The sequence below is a fragment of the Perca flavescens genome, chromosome 3 (genome assembly GCF_004354835.1).
Source record: "Perca flavescens isolate YP-PL-M2 chromosome 3, PFLA_1.0, whole genome shotgun sequence".
NCBI classification, from domain to species: Eukaryota; Metazoa; Chordata; class Actinopteri; order Perciformes; family Percidae; genus Perca; species Perca flavescens.
Genome location: NC_041333.1, coordinates 18,566,829 through 18,586,919, shown reverse-complemented (window position 1 = coordinate 18,586,919; position 20,091 = coordinate 18,566,829). Strand labels below are relative to the sequence as shown.

Below are 20,091 nucleotides of genomic sequence, written 5' to 3'. Positions count from 1 at the left end.
ATACTGCTTTACCTGTTGAGGCGAACAATGCTACAGAACCAAACCTCAAGAAGATATTTCATTTCGGTAACACTTTACAATAACGTACATAACATTTCAGTAGTTACCAGGGAACAAATTAGGAAGGAATAAGGAACTAAATGCTAGTGAACTAAGGAGTGACTCAGCAAGGGCACAAAACTAGTAATGACTCACTAATTATTAACTACTTAACCCCCCAATTATTAACTACTTAACCCCCCCTCCCACCCAAAGTAAAGTGATACAGTATACTGAGTATGTACAAAGTAGTCCCTCATCACTTCATTATTTTATGATTACTTACCCTTTCCGTGTCCCTTGTGCTTTTCTCTATAAGTAGCCTGTTAATTATCTAGGCTACTATAGCACTCAAATAGTAATTATTAGGGAAGTATAGGCTACCATTAACTTATATTACTAATTCATCAATTATCAACTGGTTCCTGATTCGTTCCTTATTCGTTTCTTAGTTAACTAATCGTTAGCTATAACATGTAATAAGGAGTGACCCATGAACTAATGACTCTCTAGCAGTTAGTTGCTTATTCAATCCTCATTTGTTTGGGTAACTACTCCAATTGTGGGTGCCTTATTGTAAAAGGTCAATATAATTTGAAGATTGTATTTCAGACATTTATGAATCTCTGTCTCATCGGATGTAGGAGCTCATTTCCGAGGTGAGAAAGGAGTATTGAGTGATCAGTTACTGTTCCTGAGTAAAGCCCAGCCATGCACGCACTGGTGTATCAGCAGCAGATGACGAGGCTTGCAGACTGTCAGCCCCGCACCACTGGTCGGTTTAAAGCCACAGGATTTGGATTAAATAGCTTGTGAGAGAACCGATGAGCCTTGAGCGCGGGAGGGGAGGGAGCTAAGGGCTGATTTTTATCTTTTACCGGATCGAGAAGGGGAGGAGGCACGGAGAATGAGTTATTCTTGTAGCAGCACAGAGCCTGTTTGCTGCACGGTTTATTAGCCAGCGTGCAACTAAAAGCTGCGACGCAAGTAAATCGGCTTCTGCGGCGACGACGCCGAGAGCATCAGAAAGCCTCAGTTCCAGTCAGGTTGCGCACCGAACAGCATTCTTCTGTTGGACATGAAAGTGCAGCAGGGCTGCAACTCATCAGACATGGGGATCCCGGTTAGAACTGAAGAAGAATTGCGCAGAAATTCCGTAATAACGCCCGATGATGTGCTCGGGCTACAGAAGATCACCAAGAGTAAGTAACCTGCTACTGTAATTGACATGATGGGAAGAGTATTTAAAGCCTTACAGTTAGAGGAGATTAGTGCAACCCATCTTCTGCTGTTGTTTCCTTGTTTATGTGTCCTTTTAATGTAACATACTCCCTGCGCTCATTTACTGTTTTTATTAGCTGTCTCGAGGAACTAGACACAGGTACCATGGACAGCGACACAGTTTGAAAGGAGCTCAGAGTCTTAGACTTAGCACTAAAACCGGTGTGTATCACAGTCAGTGGGCAGTTACTGTAAATGTTTAATGTCTTACCCAAGGACTAATAGGTTAATACGATTGGATGAATATGATTGGACCTTAGATGTGGCTTGTAGCGTGTTAGGTTTCCCAATGTCACTAATAATACTGACGTGTGTGATTGTAGGTGTTTGCATCTCTGTGTCTGAGTGTTTAGGCATTAAAAGAGAGAGAAGGTGACTGTAGTACTTCCTGGTGTGCTTCTCAAATCCTGCTGAAAAAAAAAAATCTCTTCACCTCAAGACACCTGTGGCTCTGTGATAACAGGTGGCCAGAGATGTGATCCACCGATTATAGCTTGTCACAGACAGTGATCAGCTGGAAAAAATACAAGAGAAGAATACTGTCAGCCTGTTGTTTAACATACTGTGGAAACTGTTTGCAGATTATGTCATGGGAACAGGACAGGGTAGGCTCTTCAAGGTGACTAGTATGCCTGGTTTCAAGCCTGTTCATTAGCAGGGTGGAGTCAGAGGAAAGGAGTTTCACAAACTTTCAACTTCCATTTCATGAGTGCTACATAATATACACTGTCACAAGGATTCCCTTTTGTATAGTGTTAAAAATGATGTTGCAGTTTTTAATGAGGGTGAGATTGGGACTGAGGATGGAAATGTGAAACAAGCAAGGGTCTAAGTAGTTTGTGGAGGTGGCATGGAGTCAAAACTAGATACCTGAGGCTTACAGAAAATAGTTGGTTTAAAGAAAGAAATGTGATTAGTGGAGTCTACTTCATAAGTCTAATGATGAGCATGATAGGTAATTGTTGATTTAAATATACATTTTGCAAATAAATAAATAAAAATCTTGACTCAAGGTCTAAATCCTAGCTTTTTTTTCTGGAGATTTCAAACTCATCTCAAGGTCTTCGTCAGCGAATGTAAGCAAACGCTATCGTTAGAGACTGTGAGGGGGGTTGGTATAGTGGACCTTGTTTTACTGTAAGATTCTTTGTGTCTAATCATTTTATTTATTTTTTGTAAAAGTCTAATGTCATTCAGAATTGTTTGTCACTACTTACCTACACCAAATTACCAAATACATAGCATGAAGAAACTCCGACATTATCCCCAGATCCCCAAAAAATGGGTATATATTTGCATTTTTATTGTCACTATTGGTAACAGGTTTTAAACGTGCTTTCACACTCAAATTAATTGATTGGTCTTAAACTGACAACATAAGACAAAAAACAATGGAGTTATTGTTTTCTGAAAGGTAAATTTGCATTCATTTATATTTATAGCAGTGATTGACAGTGAAGTCTGAGTCAAAACTGAACCCTCTCAAACACCCCCCACACACACACACACACACACACACACAATTTGAACAACAACTCTTCGCTACATCTGTTTTCATTTGATGCCCCCTCAGCCGAAAAGCAATACTAGCCATCCTTCACCACAAATTATACTTGGTGCAGTAATCTCCGCTCTCCACTGACATCAAAGTAATCTGGATTATGTCAGGATGGCTGTAACAGAGCAATGATGCAATATACCTCAGGTAATTACTGTAATGACCCTGGAGCTGAAGCATAAGTGAGTTTGTTTACATTGTGGATATAAGATTAAACGTATAGTTATGTTCCCTAACCATTCATTTACTGGCCATATACAGCTGCAAATTGTAATCAAAAGATATCATATTAAGATTATCCACTCAGAGTGAGATGGATTTTGTATCCTGTCAACAATGACATTGCTGTTCATTTGGAACGTTTGGGTTTATACAAATGAACGGACGTTGAATCTGCTTCCTTGTTTCCTGTTAAGTGATGAGAGAACACAAAAGTCTCTCCGAGGCCCAATTATTTTAAATGACAGACCATACCACAGAGAAAATCCATTGTGTGCCGCACAATTCAGGGTATCATTTTCTGCAGCATGAAAACGAAAATCGCGGTGTGAAAAGAGGGAAGCGGAAAACGCATCACCCTGCAGTGTAAAAGACTTTTTCAGTTGTGCGTTTGGGACGTAAATGCCACCATTTTGGGGCTGCCTAGCTCAAGTCTGTCACAGTGGTTCAGTGCTGATAAGCAAAGCACAGCACCTCATTGTCACACAGGCGTAGAGGAGAAGAAATATAATCCAGGCAGCAGAGAAGCCCTGCTGTGATATGAAAAATGGCACATTATCAGTTAACTGTTTACTTGATGCATAATTTATGATATGCAGGAAAGCAGACAGACATACACAGAAAACCTGTGTGTGTGTGTGTGTGTGTGTGTGTGTGTGTGTGTGTGTGTGTGTGTGTGTGTGTGTGTGTGTGTGTGTGTGTGTGTGTGTGTGTGTGTGTGTGTGTTTTATCCTGTTCAGTGCATTTCTGAAATTGTTTTTGTGTTTTCTGGAGTGGGCAATCACAGCAAGAGGAAGATTTCCTGTTCATAAAAAGTGAAAACATGCCTCCTAATTTGATTGCAAGAGTTTTTAAATGTAAACCATGAATTCAAAAGATGCACTCTTCAGTTAAGTCAAAGCAACCTCAGAGCTCAAGATCCCTGGCCTAACTCACTGTTAGACCGTTGTTGTTCAGACCGGAAAGAGGCCTGCGTTAAAACAGGGGTCTGCGTTGGCGGGGACGTGTTGTTAAGCTACAGGTGACACATTAAAATATGATCCAGGAAGTCCAGTTTGAGTAACAGATTAATGCATTTAAAGGTTTATTTATAATACTCACAGTCGGGATTGTACAACTCTGGAAAGTTATCATGGTGCCAAAGCTGCGAATTAACTTCAGATCAACTTTAATATACATTTTAGCAAGGACTTTAAATTTTGTCCCTTTGACTTTAATTGTAAGTGCATCAGAGAGGGACCTCTTAATGTCCAGAATGAACAGCAGGAATTGTTACAGCAGGTAAAACCTCATTCAATGTCCTTTTGAGCACCTGACTACTGTTTTTAGACAGACTTCAGACATTTTGAACCTATCCTTTATTGTGCATGGAGAAAACACCCAGCTGCAGATGGAAGGGTAGAGAGGACAGAAAGGTTGGGTAAAAGGCCGTCTTAGGATAATGATTTTCTCGGCAAAAGCACTCATGGTGTTGCACTCATACACATGTAAAGTGAAGAAAGTAGTTGTATGTTAAGTGAAAAAACTCTTTTGGTGTCTTGCTAGATCCCATTACAATTTATTTAGCATAAAAGTGAGTACATTTCAAATTAGAAGCAAGATACCTTCAAAAAGTAAAATCAAAGTTGGAATTATTATGTAATGGGAGGTAAAAGCTCCACCACACTAGATCATCCGTTGTACTGCTGGTATTTTTGACTCAAAGAATATACATTGATGTGTAATTTTGCCTCATCCAAATTATTTACTCCGAACAGCCTGGCTCCTCTTACACTAATGGGTGATCAATTATTTGGCCTTAATAAATCTGGGACACAGAGCAGTGCTTTATCTACGTTGGGCGGGATTTCCACTCTGTGATGTCTGCCAACACAATGGATACAGCTTTAATTTAAATTGATTGTTGCAGCTGGTTTTTAATCTGCCATGCACAGCTGTCACAAGGTTACTCTTTCAGAGTGATTTGACATGGAGAGAAGTAATCAACACAATCTCATGATCTGTCTTTTACCAGTGCTTGCTCTTGCTCTTTGAATCAGGAAGTTGTTGCCAAACTTAAGATCATATTAACTTAATATTAGAAATTGTATCACGTACATTATGTAAGATTGTACTGTCCTATAGAGTTTGACAGGGTTCATGATCAATATCAATAACTCAAAATTACTGGCTGGTGCTGATTTTTCTGGCTGAACCTCTGTGTTAAAGGGGAACTATTATATAGCAGGTTGATACTTGTATTTTGTGTTTTGTACAAAATTGGGGAGAATTTAACAACGTTGGCAGCCCAGATGACATTGTTTACTGCAGTTAGTATGTAGCTACATGTGACAATGTTAACACCGCAGTATCTTAAAAAAACACACTCCAATCCTGCCTACCTGGAGCAGATGACCAATCATAGAAGGCCGGAGAAGGCTGGCTAAGTGTTGTCTAAAATATGTTTACGTCTTTATTTGGCCATGTTTAACATGAAAATCCAACATTATAACATTGTAGATATGACAGAAAATATGGAAAAAAGCATAATATGCCCACACTTCTGCATTTTGGATTTCAATTGACAAAAAAGTTTCTGGTACTAAATCATATTTGTTCAGACCAACATGCATAGAAGACCCTCTTTGTACGAATAAGAGGTGAATAATCCTAAAGACCTCGTCACTGCTGGAGGCAAACTTCCAGATGTTCAACAGAAATCAGACACGGAGGCCAAGATACAGAGAGCGGCAGCATCAATTTCTCCACAAGTCCAATGTTCCCATGATTTCCACACACAAGTGAGTCTGTGAGTTATGACCAGATCAACTAAAGAGTAATTTGTTTTTCTTTGAAGAATATTTAAAGGCCCCAAAAGAGATAAACTTATTCAGTCATTGATACCAAAACTGCAATAGCACACCTAAACACCCTCCTACATATCATATTCTATTCATGTATGATGCTGTAGTTTAGCGGAGACAGTAAATTCCCCACCTTCTCTAGATAGGATGACATTTCTGGAAGACCTAAATCAGATTAAACAAGGATGATCCTGAACAGAACACATCCAATGTAGTTAGAGCTTGGAGCCCTCACTTATCATTTAATTTGTATAACTTTATCTATACTATACATATATTAATCATATGGGGAGGAAGTGTGTGTGTGTGTGTGTGTGTGTGTGTGTGTGTGTGTGTGTGTGTGTGTGTGACAGAGGACACTAAAGTGAGCTGCTGATTCGTTCATACATAGTGTGCTGCACAGTACCTTCCATGTGGTAACCATAGTCAGATGATTACAAAACCTCTTGGTCCTTGATTTCTTTTACATTTATTTGAGCCTAAACATTCCTCAACTGTGGAAAAGCTTTCCTTTAATTTGCACTTTTTATCGTGATTTTACAAACATGATTTTCCAATTTTACATAATCTTATCCGTGGAAGGAAAATGTATTAACATTTGGGGAAATATGTGTCTTTGCTGTACAATCACGTTACAGTAATGTTACCACTCTAAGATTGGTATCAATTGTCTCATCTAACATGTCTTGTTATTTAATAATTAGCGAGCTGTGCAGATAAGTGGATTGTGTTTCCTTTAGACAGAGCCGGCTATCTTGGGAAATACACTTATTCCCTTTCTTGCCAAGATTTAGATGAGAAGATTGCATCTCTCATGTCTGTATGCTAAACATAATGCTATAGATTGTACCACAAAGACTGGAAAATAGCTAGCAAAACTAACAGAATCCACCTGCCAGCACCTCTAATTAACAATTTATGTCCTGTTTGTTTAATAACTAGTAAGCTTTAGAGGTGGCAGTAGGCCAATTTTGTTACCTTCAGACAGAGCCAGGCTAGCTGTTTCCTCCTGTTTCCAGTCTTAATACTAAACTAAGCTAAGCTAAGCTAAGCTAAGCTAAACTAACCGTTACTCGGCTGTAGCTTCTTATCTATATAGACATGAGAGTGGTATGGATCCACTTGATCTAACTCTCGGCAAGAAAGTGAAGAAGCATATCCCAAACTGTCAAACTATGTCTTTTTTGTCTTTGTGGTTTCGTGAGCTTAGATCACAATATTAGTCCTGATAAAACCCTCTCACAGAAGATGTTTTTCCACTTGGTGATGCAGGCCGGAGAAAGATAAGAGGAAAAAAATCTCATCTGCATTCAGCTGCTCAGAATGCAACCTCTCTACGAACCTCAAAACTTTGCCAGTTTGCCTAAAGGTGCTGTTACCTGAGAGACATGAAACAGCATGCCATGCACAGGTGCACTGTACATCATGATGAGAACATCTAGGTGTAATGCTAATGTCACACCAGCTGCCTTCAGCTATGGATTATTTGAACGTAAAGATAAGTAAACATGTCTGCATTGTTCTTCCTTATGTTGTTCGCAGTGATCGGAGACCAATCCCTGTCATTGAGAGTCTGTAACTCAGGGCTAATCTTGGGGATTAGGGAGCTATAAATGGCAGCATGCTTGCTCTTAATGAATGCCACTTTGGTGTCAGACAGGCTCTGTGTATCTGACCACAGGAACACAGCATGACTCAAGACTTTGTGTTAATTTTACTCTCTTTAGAGGGTTAGGGTTAGCTGCTGCCAGAGGGATCTTTTCAGGACTGTATTGACTTAGTCTAGAGTGAAATTTATTATGTTTAACAATAATCTGCTGTCGGTCTTTGGGTCTATGACTAATGTGTGTTAGCATAGATGAGACTGACTGTTAGAAAGCACACAGCAAAATCCTTTGTATGGCTAAAAACATGAAATAAGATACATGGAAATCACGATAAAATGAATGTAAAAAGACCCGTATGTAATTATGGCAGATCACCTGCACTGAGAGTTAATGTCGTGTTTCCCCACTGGGACAATAAAGGGTATTGTAATCTATCATGTCAAATTGTAATTGAAGTCACTGTTGACTCACACCTTCTTAATATTCTGCATCAGATCAGCACATCCTGATTCTTCTTTGTGAAATCAGGCAAAAGGAGGGCCTCAGTGTACAGGAGGAGGCCCCAGGTTTATATCTTCATCAAACGTGTAACATTTCATTTGCATAGCGCTGATGTCTAACCTGAGACACTCTCACTTTGATTCGCTGCTGCACCTTGTTGTTGCAGAGCAGCTAGGTGGATGAGGGGAAGGAAAAAGACAGGCTAATCGAGCTGGCACACTATCAGAAGGAACGTTGCTAGGTGACAGTGTTGAAGGAAGTGAAGTGGAGCACTTTGTGTGTGTGTGTGTGTGTGTGTGTGTGTGTGTGTGTGTGTGTGTGTGTGTGTGTGTGTGTGTGTGTGTGTGTAAGACGGAAGGAAAAAAGAAAAAAAGAACAGAGGTATGAACATGTATATCATGGCATACAGGTGATTCATGCAGTAGGGAAATAGTAACTAATGGATTATTTAGCATGAAGTTAAAGTTTTATAGTAATTTCAATAGTTTGGTTGTACACTTTGCATAAATGCACAGTTAGCAGGGATCATTTCCTTCCAACACAATCTATTCCTATAAGAAGAACAATGACTGCAATATGGTTTTCCTTTTTGCCACATCGCTAGGACTACTTTTGTTGGAGCCAGAGCAAATTCCTAAAGGAATATTTCAAACTTTTGGGAATGTTCTTAGAGTTAGACGGTATGATACAGTAGCTACCACTCTTGTGTCTGTATGGTAAATATGCAGCTAAATAGCCAGCAGCTTGTTAGTTTAGCTTAGCATAATAACCTGAATCTCTGTTCAATTGAAACTAAATATGCCTACCAGCACCTCTAAAGCTCATTAATTAACACATTATATCTTGTTTGTTTAATCCGTACAAAAACCAAAGTGTCAAAATGACTTGTGAATTGTGGTTTTATAGGTGTTTGTGTGTCAGATTATTTAATGGTCAGCCTAAGCTATATTGAAGGGAAAAAGGAAAGAAAAAAGTACTGTGAGCATCGAGATGGTTAGATAAATCATGTTGATTTGGGTTGATCCTTTTTTCTGAGGATAGTTTTATTCATTATCAGAAGCTCACGACTAGGATATTATTTTGATTACCAAGTTCTGAAAATCACTGTGCAGTATGAATTACTGAATCATTTAATTACTCTCAGGGGCCATTTGTAAATCACTGATTGGTGGATTTGTCCCAGCTGTATGTTTTCAGAAACCATTTGAAATTAATCAGAACATTTTTTATGAATGTCTTTCCCAAAATAAGAAATGTATTGTGTAATTATCCTAAATATTCCCAAATGCAAGCGTAGACATCTGGTATTGCTGTGAAACAAGGCCCTGGTTCATCATAAAAAAGGCTGTGACAAACTGCAGTCTCTAAAATAGGATACAGTTCAGTCAAGATGTTTTACAATTGTTTTTCTCAAATATGTACTATCCTCTCTGTATCCTCCATCTCCATGTGTCTCTCTCTCTCTCTCCCGCTGTCTGTCTCTCACAAACTGAAAATGACTCTCATCGTTCAGTGTGTATATTTTGATCCTTTTTCTCTCCTCACAGCTCACACTTAGTATAGTCTAGTGTTGGTTACGTGCTCTGGGTTTAATACGACTGTGGGAGTGACATGGTTATATGTGAATACGTGTACTCTACTGGGTGAAATTGACTTCACTGGCTGAGGTATCAAATGAAATGCCCCATCTGTCTTTTGCAGCAAGTTCTGGCAAGTAGCCATCTCTGATTCACAAAATGCTTGTTTCGGGCATCTGCCCACAACAAGAGCTGCTCTGTGACAGCTACACAAGATGCATTCAGAGAACTCTGCCAACAAATTTTCAAATAAGTGCTATTTTTTGTCATCCCCCATCTCTCTTCCCCTTTCCTGTCTATCCATTGTCACTATATATAACAAAGGGAAAAGCCCCCAAAAAAATCACCTTTAAAAAAAAAAAGAGAATTACAATACAATATGAACAAATATAAGAATAGTATAGTACAATAGTATACTACAGTATAAGTTTAACTAGACATTTGACTATAGTTTGGGGATGAACATTGATGCTTTTAGAAGGTATTTTAACATCAGAAATGGACAATTTTGATCTTTATGGTAATTACAATTAAGAAGATTAAAAGAAAACAATGGTGTTGCTTAAGAAGAAACGCAATCCGAGACTAACAGTAGGCTTGAAGTAATATTCTCAGAGCAGATAAGTGCATCACATCAAATGAACTGGCACCAGAGGGCACTGCATCTAACAGTAGCTCTCTAACACTCATACAACAGTATGGAAGGCAATATAAAAATACTTTGATTTTTTGAGCCAGAGCAGCTTTACATGGAAACGCCTTAACCAGTCTCATGACGTTCACTGTGGAAACACCCAACTCACATCTACAGTATGTTAACATTTAATGATTACCAGAGATAAGACCAGTTCTTGATATGAAACGACCTGGGGTTGTTAATTCTTAATAACTGGGGGTATTGAAATATTCTAGATATCATTTTGGGGGTGCTGCACGTCAACATTAATGCAGTATTTTACATCACTGACCAACCAAAGACATGAAATTATGATTACACAAATATTATTATACATTGAAGAGTTTTAAAATTTTGCAGACAATTTTTAGTCATTGAGTTCTGTGCCTCGTGTAGTTGTAATAGCTATTTTTTGAATGATGTAATGTAGAATGCATGAAAACGTTACTGGTTTGTGTAGACATGATTTTTTAACCAGTACTTTCATCATGATATGAAAAGAAAACGAGGAATTTGGTATTAAGACAAGGCTCAAAGCGGAAATCTGAATAGTTTTTAGTTAACAAATCACAAGCTCAGATCACGAATCATTATCTGTATGGTAAAGCACTGCAATACTAAAAATGTAATGATAAGATTTTATACGCCATATAAAATTGCATTTATATTTTTAGTCAATGGCATTTTAGAGAAAGACACTACATGTTCTGTCACCTTAGCTGTAGTTGTCAGAAGTTTGCCAATTGCAGCTTTAATTCATTAGGAAAGCTGTGTAGTCATTGTGTCACATGAAATCAGTCATATTCAGCTAGTTTTACATCAGTGTAAAAAGAAAAAGCAGTTCACTGTATTGCTATAAACAATAAGCTCCAAATAGTCCTGTTTCACAAAAGGGGCATTTTTAGACAAGGTGTCAGGTATGGTGTACTGTACTTTATGAAAAGGTCTATAAATATCTTCAAGCAGGTGGCTAAAGCCTGTGTGGCCCATCTGCTCTCTTACCTACAGAAACAGAAGAAGATGCAGCAGTGAGTTTGACTATGCACAGACACACTTCCACTTGTGTGTTTATCTTATTTGGACCTTCATCATTGACCCGTAACAGTCTTTTTAAATATGTTGCATGAAGTCATCAACAAAAAAGACTGGGTGCCCAGATAGCTCAGTTGGTAGAGCAGGTGCCCATATATATATATATATATATATATATATATATATATATATATATATATATATATATATATATATATATATATATATATATATATATATATAGAGAGAGAGAGAGAGAGAGAGAGAGAGAGAGAGAGATTTACTCCTCAATGCAGCAGGCCGGGGTTCGATTCCGACCTGCGGCCCTTTGCTGCATGTCATTCCTTCTCTCTCTCCCCCTTTTAATGTCTTCATCTGTCCTGTCAAAAATAATTATAATCAGAAAATCAGTAAGAAAGACACTTCAACCCTTATGCAACATAGAGCACTAATAATAACTGCCCCTACCATAACCCTAATGAGATAGTACAGTAGGTATAGGTGTGTGCATGTGTGTGTGTGTGTGTGTGTGTGTGCATGTGTGTGTGCGTGTGTGTGTGTGTGTGTGCGTGTACATGCATGTGTGTGAGACACTCCCCTCCCAACCAGCCAGTCCATGTGATGGTAAAACACAATAAGCCTCTTAGGTCTAATCCTGCCCTGTTGGGAGAGGAGTGTCTCAGACTTGCTTACACGCACACACACACACACACACACACACACACACACACACACACACACACACACACACACACACACACACACACACACACACACACACACTCACACACACTGCCAGCATGACCAAATGTGTGTGTGTAATTCTGTAATGGCAGTCCAAGACACATTGATGTATCAAGCATTTCTTATTAATCATGTAACCCCTGAACTCAGAGTGATTTAGTTATGACGCTGAATATGTGTAAAATACAATGCATCTCTGTTCTTTGTACTATTCAGGCTTCAGGGACAACATGCCTCTATGATATGCTAAAGCTTGACCCTGAAGCTGGAATAAATAACAGGCTATCCTCGTTCATTTGAGCATACGTATGCACTTGATGTGTGTGTGTGTGTTGCTGTGAGTCCATCTGCAGATGATTGATTAAACCTACAGAAAGGGTTGCCTAAAGTGTTTATGTCGACGCTTTCGCCGGTGACTTTCTATCATATTTAATATCTCCAGATCAATACAGTGTTAGAAGCAGAGAAATGGGCCGTTTCAACGAGATCCTCTAACAATTGTAGGCCACCCAGAAGCTTTTTTAATCCATCTTGGAATTACAGTGTCTTTGTAACATAAATAAATAATTATGAATCCAAAAATTAACTTACAAATTTTAGTTTTGCTTTGCGAACTGTCAACCCAGCGTCACGTCTTGTTTGTAGCTTGTAGCCATTAGCTCCAGCTTTACAGCAGGATGTTTAGTGTCTTTGTAGCCCTTCCAGAAGTTTAGTAATCCGGCCGGGAGAACAATGACTTTTTGGACACTTTGCACAAGTAATTCCAAAGCGATAAATCCATGACTGAACAACTATTTAGTCATCGTTCTGTATGAATATAATAATAATCCTACACTCGCTTTGGGCAGGATCCAAGATGGCGCTGACTGATGGGTCTATGGACCAATCACATGCAGTTTGTCAGCTGAATGTCAGCCAATAGAAACCCCTAGCGGGAGGGACTTGTATTCAGGGTGTGTGTGTGTGTGTGTGTGTGTGTGTGTTGGGAAATAGACACAGAGAGGGCAGGAGGACCCCTGGAGGCTGAAATGATTGTGATTTAATTAATAATTATTGTGATTTCAATCTCCAGTACTCCAAATCAAATTAATCAAACTTAAAAAACAGAAACCTCAGCCCAAAATATATTACAGACATAAAACACGTGGTTAAAACATAAAAATGACAATAGGCAGAAACTAAAAAATGAATGCACAAAAATGGAGAAGAGAAACAATTAAAACAGTCTTTCCCACAGGAATCACCTTCATAAAACACAAAATGTGCATTTTTGTTCACTCTGTTCTTGTTAATTAGCCTACTTATCAATCCAGGTTCAGTGTCGGAAGCATAGACTGTAAGTCTAAGGTCGGAAGACAGGAAGCAGGCTGGTGAATTGAATGAATGTTGTTGAGGTGCTTTGTATTTAACAACATTTAATTTTACCCACTGTATTGTATGTATACATTGTCTCCACAACACTAAACCTGTCTGACAGGGTGTGTACGTATTGTTGGTGTCATACCTTAGCACATTGAAAGATCTGATGTGAAGAAAATAGTATTCTTGGCCTTTTTGTGAGGTTAGTGGTGAGCATCCCAAAAACAAGGTCAGGAGAATGTATACAGCATGGAGCAGGCTTATGAATGACATAATTTCAAACTTGCCTGTAACAACAGCTATTACTGTATCTTGGCAGGCAATTTATTAATTGACAGCTTGCTGCCTGACATGAACAGTTTGCTTCATTCACAGTGATATCAGGAAAAGAGAAGAAATAGACAGTTTGTAGTATTTGGATGAGAACAAAGTATTTTCTCTCTTGTCCAGATTATCTTTGTTCTCCAGAAGAAAATGTCCACATGATCGACTTCACCAGGTTTAAGATCCGTGACATGGAAACAGGGACGGTCCTGTTTGAGATTACAAAACCTCCAACACCAGGTCAGCTCCAAACCTTGGGAACAGATTACAAGACAGATCCACAGATTTATGAATATATTGTGAAGACTGAGAGTCAATGTTTTGTTTTGTGATGTGTGCCACTTGTTTTTTTATATCTCACAGTCCATGGTGTCCTTTAAAGGGAATTTTATAATTTATCCTGCTAGATTGTATTGTATAATATTTTTCTTGTCTCCATTACTCTGCTGAAGATAAGCAAGCATAGACAATATAATAATGGATATAATGGACATTTTTCATGTCAGGCATTTAAAAACTGTATGTGAGCTGTAGTTCTAACTCAATTCTTTTCTTTTAAATGTCTCCTCTTTAGCAGGAGGCAGAAAGCACTGCGACCCTAACGCTGGCCGTTTTGTTCGATACCAGTTCACCCCAGCCTTTCTGCAGTTGCGGCAGGTTGGAGCCACGTAAGTTGTCATTCAGCGTGTATTTGAAGACTGTGAGAAAGAGAAGAGAAAGAGACGTGTCCAAAAAAGCTGAATGATGCAATAATGTCCGGTCAACCCTGCTGCACTGATAGAAGACACATACCGGATGTGGGAGATATGTGGGCGTCAGAGTGGGACGGCAGGCTGACGATGACAAGTGTGAACATACAGAGCAGCCAAACCCACCTGCTGAGTCAGGCACCCAACAGCTGTCAGTGGTCATGAGTGGTGTTCATTAACAGACTCCTACTCTTATTTCAACCCAACAACTGACTCATATAGATAATCTAGGCTTAATGAAAAAGTTCAATGCATATTGATACAATGTGTTTTGTGCACCATATAATAGTAGAAGTGTTATGTTTTTATTTAGCATAGCACCTCAGAACATATATGTGTTTTACAAGTTGGGTTTTATTTTCATAGTTTTGGCCTTCATTCTTATCTGTAATAACAACATCGTATTCATAAAGCTACATACTTGCTGAGATCTGACAATCCAACAACATCACTAAAATGACGCTAGTCTAGGTTGTAAACGGGTTACTGAAACTTTTATTTGTATTTTAATGATGTATTTTGTCTCCCAATTTGGACAGACTGTTCGGTCATTGCCATGGCCCGAGCAGCAGAGTCGTTACATTCGTCCAACGAAGCAGAAAAGTAGAGCAGAGCAGCATAGTTTGCAGAAACGTTTGATTTAGGGTTCGCTCCACTGACCAATTATCATCCTGGATAGAAAGTAGACATCTGTGAGATCACAAAAATTACTTTGATTACACAACCTTCTCCTGAGCTCATTTACATTACATTACATTACTCCTGTGCAACGACAGTTTATTATCGACACTGCTAGCCAGTGGGTAGGCGTTCGGACGGTGAGCTGGTGGCTCCGTGCCTTTGTGCCTGTGTTGGTGTGTCGGTATGTCGGACGCTGTGGTGTCCTTTCGCAGAGACTTGACTGAATGCCAGCGCCATTCAACAGGGTGACTTAATGTGCCGAATTCAAGTTTATGGATTCAATTGATAGTCTTAAGTCTTCTTCAATATGGCATAGTGTTAATTTCGTCAGACGAGACTAAATATGTTCGTCAACGACCTTTTTTTCCATGACTAAGACGAGACGATGACAAGACTGCGCCAATGTCCAAAAACGCTGACTAAGACTAAATTAGCATGCATTATTGTTGACGAAAAAAGACGACACTAAAATGTTTTGCATAAAATAAAAACTAAGATAAAATTTCTCTTCATTTTCGTCTACAATCGTCTCTACTTTTCCATCATGATATAGAATATTCAGCTGTTACTAGGGTTGGGTACCAAGACCCGGTACTAATATGGCCTTTATATAACTTATATAACTATAACTTTATATAATTTATTTTTATATAACTATTTGACTGAAATGGTTATCAGAAATAATCTCAGAAATAATTTGTTATTTAAAAAAAAGACTAAAATGTTTTGACTAAAACTTGACTAAGATATATCTAGTTCTCTTTTGACTAAAACTAGACTAAAATGACAAGACTTTTAGTCGACTAAAACTTATATATGTGAATGACAACAATGACATTTGGCACAAGACTAAGACTAAGACTAAATTAAAAATAGGTGACAAAATTAACACTAATACGGCATGATGTTCATTTTATATATTACAAAATGTGTTATACACAATATACACGATAAAGCAGGTGATGATTCAGGGGCATGGCTACAAGCCGACCTGTCAATCATGATAGAGGCTTAGCGATGCTTATCCATGAATTAAAATAAAAATAGCGGTTTTGCCAACCAACCTAGCTAGCTAGCGCTAGCGTTAGCTGGTAACTTAAGTCTGCTGATTTTCAAACAGCTCTGTGTACTGTCATACATGCTGATGTACAGCACCAGATGTCCGTGTTTACCCGCCAGTAAAACTATCTAGATGACTGACATCAGAAGAATTATAAATCGGTGACTTTTCCTCTTTAGTGTTTAGCTTGTCGCAGCGCCATGAAACAATACACTGGCTTAGACACGTCATCCTCCCCAGCTCCGCCCTTTTGTTCAAATATGGTCACTTCTATCTCCAAAATACCAAGATGGCGACAGCTAAAATGCTAACTCCTGGCTTCAAAACGGCAGTCCACACACCAACGGGTGACGTCACAGATGCTGCGTCCACTATTGTTACAGTCTACGGTGCTGATCTGGTGCTCACATTCTACTTTGTGATGTATCATGCACAATTTGAAGGAGCTGATAGGATAACATTTCACTGGAATTGTACCTTTTACAATTTCATGTGATAAATAGAATGATTGACTGATTGATTGACTGATTGATTGATTGATTGATAGAGTCTTAGAAATGCGGTCCTAGGAATGTGGTCCTGAAACTGCAGCTGCCTCTATTGCAGGAACATGCTACTCGTTTGATTGGCTGACTGCTTGTTTTTCTTGCCCTGATTGACTTTGTTGTACTGATGTCCCCATATTTCAGCAATTATAAGTACAATGTTATTATAACTGTAAGAAGAAATGGCCAAAACTACAAAAATAAGGCCCTAGTTCAAATAAACTGGAATTAACCTTTATAATGTACTTGACCTTTGAGCAGTCCCAAAACTTTGTATTTTCATTTGCTTCCAAGTTGGTTAATTAATTTCCTCCCCGTGTTTCTGCAGCGTGGAGTTCACAGTGGGAGACACACCCATCAACAACTTCCGTATGATTGAGAGACACTACTTCCGCGAGCAGCTGCTCAAGAGCTTCGATTTCGAGTTTGGCTTCTGCATGCCAAGCAGCAAGAACACGTGCGAGCACATCTACGAGTTCCCCGCGCTGTCCGAGGACATCAGTGAGTGTCACACACAATACACCAACACACATGTGACCACAAGAGACAAACACAGCCACACAGAGATGTGTTATTGGGTATGACAGGATGCAAAATCCTGAGTTTTTTGTGTCTCTTTTCTCTCTCAGTGCGCGAGATGATCCTGCACCCTTATGAAACGCAGTCTGACAGCTTCTACTTTGTGGACAATAAGCTGGTGATGCACAACAAGGCAGACTATTCCTACAGTGGGGAGCCATAAGAAGACTTTCCTCCACCTTTCACTCCACCCTGCTCTAGACATTTTCCTTGTACCACTTCAGGACCAGAAACAGATGAACTAATGGACAATTCACTGACAGTAAACGCTTTTGTCTCACTCCTGTTAACTCCATAAATTTCCATTCAGGTATTCAGCTGCCAGACCAATAGATTTCTCCCTTTGTCCCTTTGCAGAAACATCAACTCCTGCCAGTTTGATTATCAGTTGCATCAGAGTGTGTGAGTGAGTGTGTGGGCAGCAAACACATGCAGTGTCTGTACATACTGTTGATTTCAGTCTGTATATGTGGGTTCCACTTGATCATCAGGAATATTCGTTGATTCATTTACATTTTGTGTGTTTTGATAGCTATTAATATGAAGGGAAAAAGGGCGACAGTGAGTCAGAAACGCACCATGAGGCATAGAGAGAAATGAAGTTACCCTAAAAAAAGTTTAATAATAATGAATCCACTCAGATGTACATTTATATAGTTTGTATAGAAAGCTCATTACATTTTTACTCCTGAAGTTTCTTAAATTCTAGTAGCACACATCTGAATGATTCATTATGTCGTCGTTTATTTGAACGACAAACAGAAATGTATACTTTGTCCATGTGAACGTGTCATTTGTTGTATGTTTTCATGTAGTACTAGAACTACTTCAGGAGTATTTTTAAATAAATAGCCACTTTGAAGTGTCAGAAAACCTATAGGCCTACCATATCAATTTTGATATCCAGTACGTTCTCTGTAGTACTAAACTCTGTGTATACTTTAGTTGTGATAAATGTTTTAAGTATAAAATGAAAAAGTATGTAAAGTTTTGACAGCGGAAATTCCATCACTGCAATAAATATGGGTTTTTATCGGAATCTTGATATCCATTTGGTTTTTTTCCACAAAAGATGAAACTGAACAAAGTACTTTGTATTTAAACATTAACGGTAAAAAAATGTTGAGTAGACAATTATCAAAACAGTGACACTTACAAAGAATCAGAATTAGTATAAACTGAAGAGACAAAATAAAAGCCATGAAAACAAAGTAAATGTAACCCCTTTATATAATAAGATTTCTTTTGTCAGCCTTGTTTCCCTGAATTTTATTGGTGAGATGGAAAAGATGTATTCCAAAATGACAATGTTACCTGATTCAACAGTCTAAATCTTCTTCTCTACAGTATTATTGATTTTCAGATTTTTAGGTGTGGAAATGAACCATACTCTAACACTTTAAGAGCACTAGGGTTGGGTATCCTTTGGGTTTTTTGCCGATACCGGTGCTAAAACGATACTTTTAAAACGGTGCCTAAACGGTGCCTGAACCAATATTTAAAAAAATAGGGTAATAGGGAATAAGGTATTTTACAATAACTTTGAATGCACCATGAGGCTTACCAGTTTAAGGTGAATGCACCACGTCTGTTGTTTTTACGACAAAACTGCTTAACGTTCCGCTGTTGGAATCCTCTACAGTGAAATACAGACACCCTTTACACCATTTGGCTGTCAGCATTTTAACCGTGTTTAATCCAGCTGCTAGCCAACGGTAAGCTAACGTTACCTGCTGTCAAATTAAGTGTTAACAATCGTCACGTGAAGCAATGCTCCTGTTGCCTCTAACGTCTGTTTCAGAGCATCAGAGAGCAGCGCAGAAGGCATTTAAGTGGCACCGAAATCCACGTTGCAATTTAGTCCGGTAGATACCAGTCGTTTAGGCACCGGTGCCGTATTAGCACCGGGTTTTGGTACCCAACCCTAAAGAGCACTGATAAAAAGAACCTTTCCAGACAAGTTTTAAGGTGAAAAAATACTTTGCTTGGATTAATAATGTGTGTCGGGTAAGGTTTTTCCACACAAAAAAGTTACCAGTTACCTAGTTAAAAATGTACTTAAATACAACACTCTTTAATCAGTTTAGGCCAATGCTTTTACATAAACAGTGATTGTTGAAACTCAGTAACCCAAAGTGCTAAAATAATGCCAGTAAATAAAGTTTGCAGATGGTCTATATTGTATTTTCCGCATGTTTATCAGGCTACATAATGTAGAAAACAACTGAAATAGGAACAGGAAGTTAAAGATGTGACTGTTACATCAGAAGATTGAACAAGCTACTTGTCACAAAGTATCTTTGCTGCCATCTTCTGTGACAACAGTCTTACTGCATTGTGGCCATGACACCACCTATCATCATCCATCAGGCAAGCATTATTAGACGTCAGTGTTAACAGCTTTTCTTATGCTGAGCCAGTATCACAGTGGAGTTTATGACTTTTTTTTTTTAACCATAAACACATTCAATAGTTGGAAAAGCAGCCAGAACTGAAAAGCACTAATTAACAGTGTGTGAGGTAACAGGCTCATTTTAGATCCACTTGAGTCAAAATAGAAAAAAACATAGTTAAGTGAATTTTAATCAGTTTACATAAGACGGCAGGATAATCCAGGCAACTGTACATGTGTTACAGGTTGCAGCCAGTTTAATGTAAGGTGCTGAAGCAGAGGACATCCACCAACAATGTGTGTTTATATTTTTTACTCTCTAATA

At 38.7% G+C, this 20,091-nt stretch overlaps 1 protein-coding gene across 1 annotated transcript; it reads left to right on the top strand.

Annotated features, from left to right (window-relative positions):
* The first annotated feature begins 1,117 nt into the window (after nucleotides 1-1,117).
* Nucleotides 1,118-18,348, top strand: unc119a1 (unc-119 lipid binding chaperone a1). The gene is made up of 5 exons (XM_028574351.1): nucleotides 1,118-1,241; nucleotides 13,887-14,000; nucleotides 14,335-14,428; nucleotides 17,124-17,296; nucleotides 17,425-18,348. Exons 1-5 carry the CDS (start codon nucleotides 1,118-1,120, stop codon nucleotides 17,535-17,537), a joined length of 618 nt encoding a protein of 205 aa, XP_028430152.1. The 3' UTR covers nucleotides 17,538-18,348.
* The last annotated feature ends 1,743 nt before the right edge of the window (nucleotides 18,349-20,091 follow it).